Genomic DNA, 8452 nt, shown 5'->3' with positions numbered 1-8452 from the left:
GGCATGCAGGCTGAAAGGGTTGTTTAATCTTTTATTCGGCTGATAGACATTCTTTATTCCACGAATTCTGGACATGTCAGTTTCCAACACTGCTGAGCATTCATTTCCCAACTAACACAAGCAGGAAGAGATCAACTTTCCAGGATAACACTCAAACATGGATTAACAAAAGAAAACCTAAAATGCACTTGCTCCAGAGAAGAAAACATGGATTAACACTCAAACACTTTTTCGGCAGAAAAGAAAACTTAAAATGCACTTGCTCCAGAGAAGAAAGATGGTCAGATTGGCACTACAGCAAGGTCTTCGGTCTGCAAGGAGATGATGAGAGTTCTGATCTGAAGTTCTGAACATGCATAGCCATGCTCATTGATTATTTGTCATATACACTGCTAGTAGCATTACAGAAGCTCAATCAAAGCCAACACACGACTTGGGTAAACTCCACTCGACATCAAGTAACAACGCACGTCCTTGCACACCGCGAGTTCAGTGTAGTTCGGTTAGACCCTCTGCGCCTGATGCGCCGCGGCACCACCGACGGACGCCAGCGCGCTCCTCACCGTCACGGCGACGCGGCAGCCCTTGAGCGCCCTGAAGCTCTCGTGCCGCACCCTGAAGCACGTCGCCATGGCCGTCTCCTCCTCGTCCGAGAACGACGACGACGACGAGTGCAGCCTGCTGCTGCTGCTGCCGCCGGCCCGCATCGGCGACTGCGTGGTACGGCGGAACGAAGATGCCGAGTAGGAGGATGACGATGACGAGGTCGACGCGGAGGAGAAGGACGAGGTGGGCGAGCCCGACGGCGTCGTCCGGCCCCGCCTCCGCGTCGCCATGAGGATGGAGCCCAGGATGCGGGACGGCCTGAACCTGTTGCTCCCGGCGGCGGCCTTGCGCGCCGCGTGCTTCTTGGCGGCCCCGGCGCCGGCGGCGTAGTAGGACGGCGGAGGCGTGAGCGGCGGCATCGTCGTGTCGGAGACGGCGTTCTTGGGCGTGCCCGGCTGCGACTCCCACAGGAACGGCACCGCGCCGGCGGAGGCCACGCCGTAGTAGACCCTGAAGGACGGCGCGGCGGCAGAGCTGTCCCTCGTCAGCAGCCTGGACAAGAGCTTGCCCCCCTGCCTCGGGTTCGGGTGGACCACCGCCTCCTCCCTGTCCTTGCCGTTGCCGACGGTGGCCGCCATGGATGGATGGATCGACGTGTCTCTGCTCTGTACAGCGAAACAGAGGGATCGTGTCCTTGCAAGTTGCAGAGGAGAAGGAGGAAGTGATCACTGAGGTGCGCAGCGAGTGTGGGGTTTTATGCTCGTCGGCAGCAGAGAGAGAGGGTGGATTCTCGTGGATTAATAATGAGAAGTGTGCTGGCTGGCCGTTTGCACGTCTCCCGCTGCCGTTAGTATCTCATCTGATTAGTACTTTTGTTACTGCTCGGCTGTCCAAGATTCCGCGATGCAGAGACGACCTTTGACCTCACACTGTTTGGATCCATGAGCTAAGCAGGATTCATTTATATTCTACCCGTTGCCAAAACTTACGACGTTGTATCAAAAAGGGTCAGTTATTATTAATAACCAATAAAATAGCCAAAAAAGGGATTTCCCGCTTTAGATTATTAAGCAACATTCGCCGACCACAAGATAACTGCTGGGGCAAACGACACATCAAGCCCAAAAGAAAAGGAAAGAATTGAAAATGCCAACAATGGCGGCTCGAGAAAGCACAAATGATCCGCCACCACTGCACCCTCCGGATTCATCCCACCGCGTGCACTGTGGCTCCGAACCTCTAAGTACCAAGCAACACCTCCAAGAAGGGATGCGACGTTGACGACGCTGCTGGCTGGACATATCCTAGGGTTTCCCTCGGCACGCGGAAGGCAGTGGGGATGGGTAACACCGACGCCCTTCAGGAAGGAAAGGCGGCACCCCCGGCGACATCGCGTTAGAGCCGGATGAACCGGCAGGGATTTCTCCTGCATCCCAAACACCACTACCCGCCAATCCGGAGCCAACCATGCAACTTGCCACCCGCTAGCATACGCCACCACGGTCTTGAAGTCATCCATGCCGCCTCACTAAGATCGCCACCACGAGGCCTAGAGGACGGAGAGAGGGATGCCAGGAAACGGGAGGGGCAGCATCGGAGCCGAGCCGGAGGGAACCACCTCCCCTGCCATCGTGCGGGATGCATGTGCCTCCCGCACCGTCGCGGTAGCCAGCTGGATGCCGCAGTAGGGGCACACCAGGCCACCCGGGCCCGCAAAGCCGCTGCCACCCCGCTGCAGCCAGCTGGCAACGACGCCGCCGCCACCCGGCCGGGCCGGGCCCATCTCGGGCCCGCAAAGCCGCTGCCACCCCGCTGCAGCCAACCGACAACGCCGCCGCCACCACCCAGCTTCCCTACGCCCCATCTCCGCCTCCAAGGAGCTCCGCCGTTGAAGAAGAAGCCACCGGCCCGCCCCGGCCCAAATGGGGCCCTAGGGGGCCCAAACCAACCAATAAAATACACACTACATTTATTTTTTTGCGTAGAAAATACACACTACATTTTGTAAAGGAGAAGTACGAGAACTTAATATTCTGATTTACCCTGAGCCTATTTATGGAGAAAATGGAACATATGACCCACGAAAACCTGGAGTCTTGCATGAGACGGTCGAGTACTCCATCCATTTCCTTGCAAAAAAAAAGAGTACTCCATCCTTTTTTTTACTCCGCGTATTAGATTTATCTGAGGTCAAACTTTGTGAAGTTAACATCAACATCCACAACACTTAGCAAATATGATATCAAGATATATTCCATGGTGGATCTAATGATATTGATTTTTTATTGCAAATTTAACTTTTTTTGTATAAACTTAAAATTATCAAATAAAGACCTAAGAAAACTCGTGCATTATGACCAAAAATCCTACGACATTGTATTTTAAGTAGCTAAGACGAACTCTGACCAACAATTATACCATAGTAATATCGTATTATGGTGTAAAATCAATGTCACGACATGCATATTTAAACTTTGATTGTGACTATGGCTCACGGTTTTTCAGGTGAGGTGCTTTTGTCGGCATGAAATTTCCGTCATGTCTGCTCGAGTGTGGAGGAGGCTGAAATTCATGCGTGCTTGGCGAACTATATGTTGAGGTGCCTATGCAGAAACATGTTATCTTGGCTACTGATTCTCGATATGTATCAATATATGTGGAGGAAGCGGCTTATTTTTTAAGCTGTCAAAAGAACTGACCCTTTGTCTGATAATGTGTTAGATGTTAAGTCCGGAGTTGTTCACCGCAGAAGATGCTTGAAGTTGTGAAACCGCTTAGTTGGTGGAGTTCAATCCTGCTCGGCGGTGGGATACTGTTGAGAATGACTGCATTCACCTTATCACTTGATTATCAAAGCACGGGCTTTCAGAAATGAAACTCCGTAAGCTGGTAGTTCCATTAACAACGAGAGACGTTAGTGATGGTAGAAATGCATGCTCTAGTCAATGCAATCAAAAGACCGATCTTTGGAAGAGGGCTGTTCATTATACTCTAACAGCGATGAACGACTGGATGGTATCGTCAATCTTCACTATGTTGTGCGCGTGAATGTGATGATGATGCGAGTTTGTATATACATCTACCATCGGTACTCGTCTAAACAATTTTTCATTTCGAACAAATGGCAGAGACCTCACCGCTTGAGGAGCCTACGTGGAGCGTGAGAAAACCCATCCCATGCATGCATGTACTGATGTCACCCATCCATCGGCCATAATAAGTGCTCCGTATTTTGGCCCACGGGAGCTGGATTTTGGTCCATCATTGGTAGTACTGGTGCGTACTCGATCGCTTGCTCCAACTAAATTCGCTGATGGATAGGCCTAGCCAACGACGTACGTAGATCTCTGTTTTGGATTCTCCCAGCTGCTATGAAAAGCATGGCGATTAAATACGTAGTACCATACCAATACCGTCGCGCTCTATCGCCGGCCTCGTTGTAGCACGAGCGCGCGACACTACTCGTTTTCTACATGGCTCCAAACTAATCAATATACAGCACTGGTTTTTGTCATCTCCTGTCATCTTAGTGGCTGCGTGATTAATTATGATAAGAGATGATAATACTAGCCTGAGCATTATGCATGAAATCTGCTGCTGAAAAATGGCTTTGAAGACATAAAAACAAGCTAATGGAAAACAGGTAAAATCATGTTTATGCGGCAATAATTATGTGATAACTATCGATCGTGGTACCGGGTATACCAGGTTATCGATCAGTAAACTAATAGAATCACATATTCAGTAATAGGAAGTATTTTACAAAGATCAATCATAGTTTTTTTTTTTACGAAAAGGGGGGACTCCTCCGCCTCTGCATCAGAACGATGCATAGAGTAATAAGGTTCAACAAGGTCTTAAAGTCTGCGAACAAAAGCAACGGCTAGCTCACACAGAGCCTCAACGCCAAAACAAAAAGCCCAATAAGCCACAACCGCCAGGCAAAATAAAAGATAGGTAAACTAATTGCCTATCCTATTACATGACCGCCATCCAAACCGGTTGAAAATATCCCGCGCTACCATCTCCCACCGTACAGATTCAGTAACCAAACGCTCTCTGGCCTCCGTCAGAGTGAGTAAGGACCACATACGGATCAGTGCAGTAGCCCGGAATAAAATCTGCAAAAAATGAATAGTTGTTTTTCTGTTAAAAGCCAAATCATTTCTGCAATTTCAAATTGCCCATAACAACGCACATACTCCTACACGAATGTGTCTAGCTGTTTCGGACTCTATCCCAGCAAGCCACGTCCCGAATAACGTGTTAACCGAAGTCGGAGGAGTAATGTTAAAGGCAATTTGCACAGAGCGCCACAACCCTCATGCCAAAGGACAGTAAAAAAAGAGATGCTTGATAGTCTCGTACCGATCACAGAAACTACACCTAGTAGAACCTGTCCAGTTGCGCTTAACTAAATTGTCCTTTGTTAAAAGAAAAAGATCAATCATAGTTGAGTCCATCTTATTTTGTTCATTCTTTTTGAGATCACAACATAGCTTTTTTAAAAGAAAAAGATCACAACATAGTTGAGTCATGAGTTCATTATATTTCCCTTTTGATTTATTTTCTCAGGGGAACATACATCATTTGCACAACAACAAAAGACACATTTCAAAGGGCTACGCAGCTTACCTGCTGCACATACACTGCAGGGTCCTGCAGATCGACGCATGAAGTTGCTTTCGACCTCCTTTATCTGGGGGGAGCTAATCTAATGATCGCCATTAAAAAGCCTAATGGTCTTGTTAACTTGTTAATGGAAGTGGGGTTGGATTCGTACACTGCTTACACAGGGATCGTCTTCGTGCATGGAGCATCAATGCAGTACTGTGGTCGATGAACTGTCATCGGATGGTCTTTAAAGAAGGCCATCTTTTGTTTATGTTTGGATTAGCGGAGCGTAGCTGGACTTTTCACCTAACGGCACGCTGGGCTTTCAATGCCTGCAGGGTCAGGGCACGACACTGCCCACTTAAGAATGCTTGTAGGAACAACTAATTTAATCAATTGGGTCAAAATAGAGCAGGATCTAGCCCAGTTGCTCGCACGCAAGGTCGACAGGGAAATTGAAGAGGGATCCCAGTTTGTAGTCAGTGCAGCTGCTGCCGAGGATTCAGTACGGGCTAGATCTGAAGAAACTTTTGCATGACAGCTCTTGGGGTGACTGTATCATAACGTTGGAGCTATCAAGTTGTAAGATAGAATGCTCTTCAGGTGTGACTAAAATTTGATTGAAAATCTAGGAATGGGGTTCAAACCTCATTTTCTGGAGCACTAGGCTCCATGTTGTTTCTCTTAAATCATTTTATGTACCCGTGGAGGTGGCATTTCATTCATGCGCTCTTCCAATTCCGGCATTTCTTTTAGTCCTTACAAATCAAAATTAAGGCAAGGTGCCCTGAAGGCTGGGCAGCTTTTATCTGTCGTGGAATAAAAATCTTGGATTTCATTTAGATCTAAATTGATGTCAATCTTGATCTAACATCCAACGAGTATAATTAACCATCTTTCTGGCAAATGTGGATCGATGCGTGTTATTTAAGCACCAAGTACAAATTAGGACACATGGCATCCTTACAGATAAGACCCGAAGGTCTACAACTTGCAGATAAAAGCCAACAAGAAGGAAATATAACATCGAGGCTAGAGAAAGAAGTTCCAAGACGAACGAGGAACAGCGACTCTGAACCTTAGGTCTGCCCACCTTGCATTGATGTGCGCACGGGTGCCATGCATCGCTTCGTGTTGCCTTCTTGTGGATAGATGATTCGTTCTACATCCATCGCGAAAAATGTGAATCTTTTTGGGTTCCCGATTCTTGATGCAAGTAAGCTAGTAGGAGTAGCTCGACATGGGGACGGCAAAAATCTAGGTCGTCCGCTCATTAATGATCACGATCTTGCGCACATCCAAGCTAGGAGTAGATCAAGCGATTGAACGTTCAACCAGTGCAACGTATCGCTTCATGCGCTAGCGACTAGCTAGGCGATTAGGCTGTTCGCCTCCTGCCGGCGCCGCCGCAGGTTTACCCGTCTTCGTGTAGGCCATGAATGCGGGGTGGATCTCGGCCCTCGTCGGCGGGAGGGCTTCAAATCTGTTTTTAGTTTTTTTTTTATTTGTTTAGGCTTTATGTCCTGCTCAGAAAGATGAGGCGGTGGTGGCTCCTTGAAGATGGAATAATATTCTCCCCGCCTAGCCTTCATTTCGGCGGTGTGTCTAGCCTTGTCGGAGGGTGTGTGGAGGTGCGTCTCCGGCGGATCTCGTGCGATTCGATCGTCGTTTGTCTTCGGCAGATCCATTTGGATCTGTTCTTTGTTCTATGGGGTCTTAGCACGATGACTTTTCGATTGTCTACTACAACAAGGTTTGCCTGGCTTCGATGAGGGAGGGGCGATGACGGCGGCACGCCTTCGGCTCGCACCGGTGATTGTAGTCGTCGCTAGGTGGTCTATGGACCTGATGTAAGTTTTTACTTCTGGTATACTTTGTGCTATCTTGACAGTTGATGAATAGATCGAAAGGGCAGCCCGGTGCATGTAGCTCCCGCTTGCGCAGGGTCCGGGGAAGGGTCCGACCTCTTTGGGTCTATAGTACGCAGCCTTTCCGTATATTTCTGTAAGAGGCTGTTTCCAGGACTTGAACCCGTGACCTCTTGGTCACAAGGCAACAGCTTTACCACTGCGCCAAGGCTCCCCTTCTGATGAATAGATCGAAAGTTTTCTGGAAAAAGCTAGGAGTAGATCATTAGACTAACGACATTCATTGATTTACCTCCAGACTCGAGAGTGTGCCTGACGGTGCATTTGAAGTTTTGAAGGATTCACTCTGCTTATCCACTGGAGCAACAGGTTCTCTGTTTATTCTTGTCCGTGCCCATGCATGTTGCTGCACCGACGCACCGCCCTGCGTTCGTTCTGCCGCCGTGAACCTGTAGCCATCGCCTCGGGAACAGCAGGGCCGGCCCGCCGGCCGGCAGGGGCAGGCGGCAGTTGGGCGGGCGGTTAAGTAGTTGGTTAGGGATTGAATGCTGCAGCAGTAGCATGAGTCAGTAGCGGCACGTAGCGTCCGGTGACACAAAGTAAAAGCCGAAGGCCGATGGAGGCAGCGACGTGGAGGTAAAGAGGGATGGAGCCCCCGATTCGACATGGCTGCTGCGTGGAAGCTAAGCAAGGCAAGGCTAGCTAGCACGCCAGGAGAACGATGGCGTCTGCAAACAATATACTCCTGCCATCCTGCGATATCTATCTCCTCGGGAATGGCAGAAGCAGGAGAAGGAGATCGTGAGTAACTGTTGTCCATGAGTAGGCGAGCGATGTTCTGTTTCGTTTTAAATTTTTAGAGGAGTAGCAGGCGAGAAATCGTTCACTGTGGAGCTTTATTCAGTTATCCTCTGTCTCGACGTACAGTTTATGTTTTTGAACATGTCAACTTTGAGCAGAGATGACTGTTCTTCGGTACCGCAGGTGGCTCTGACAACCTACAGGATCGCAAATATGACCGACACAACGCACGCGGGAGAAAGAGAATCCTTGGCTAGATGTACAAAGCTCCTCGATCGATTCAGTTTAGTCGTTGGTAAAAATCTTGACTATCCGAAATTGCTTGCGCTCTTCCGCAAATGATGATGTGTTGTAATAGCTTCCATGCAGATGGTTCCGCTCCGGGGTGCAATGGATCAATCGCTTCGAAGCACTCTGAACAGACTACTAGAGCGTACGATATCCGAAGTGCTGTCGTCCAGACATTTATTTTTTCTTTTGAGAAACTGTCGTCCAGACATTTGAAGTTCATCTTCTCTCTTTCCCCTGCAACTCGGCCTTGAGGTCCATTTAGCGCTTGGGCCGGTCCAGAGATGTATTATTTCACACAGGTTTTATATTTCAGTGCGTCACAAAACACAGCA

The 8452-nt window shown here is 48.8% G+C and overlaps 1 protein-coding gene across 1 annotated transcript; it reads right to left on the bottom strand.

The window, feature by feature from the left end:
• Positions 1-339: 339 nt before the first annotated feature.
• Positions 340-1273, bottom strand: LOC119280898. The gene has a single exon (XM_037561591.1). The coding sequence runs from the start codon at positions 1182-1184 to the stop codon at positions 504-506; it is 681 nt and encodes a 226-aa protein (XP_037417488.1). The 5' UTR covers positions 1185-1273; the 3' UTR covers positions 340-503.
• Between the last annotated feature and the right edge of the window lie 7179 nt (positions 1274-8452).

This window comes from Triticum dicoccoides, chromosome 3B (genome assembly GCF_002162155.2).
Source record: "Triticum dicoccoides isolate Atlit2015 ecotype Zavitan chromosome 3B, WEW_v2.0, whole genome shotgun sequence".
NCBI lineage: Eukaryota > Viridiplantae > Streptophyta > Magnoliopsida > Poales > Poaceae > Triticum > Triticum dicoccoides.
This window is presented reverse-complemented; position numbering and strand designations above follow the sequence as displayed.

Coding starts and splice junctions, on each gene's coding strand:
- LOC119280898 (XM_037561591.1), bottom strand. CDS start 1,184: ATGGCGGCCACCGTCGGCAACGGCAAGGACAGGGAGGAGGCGGTGGTC.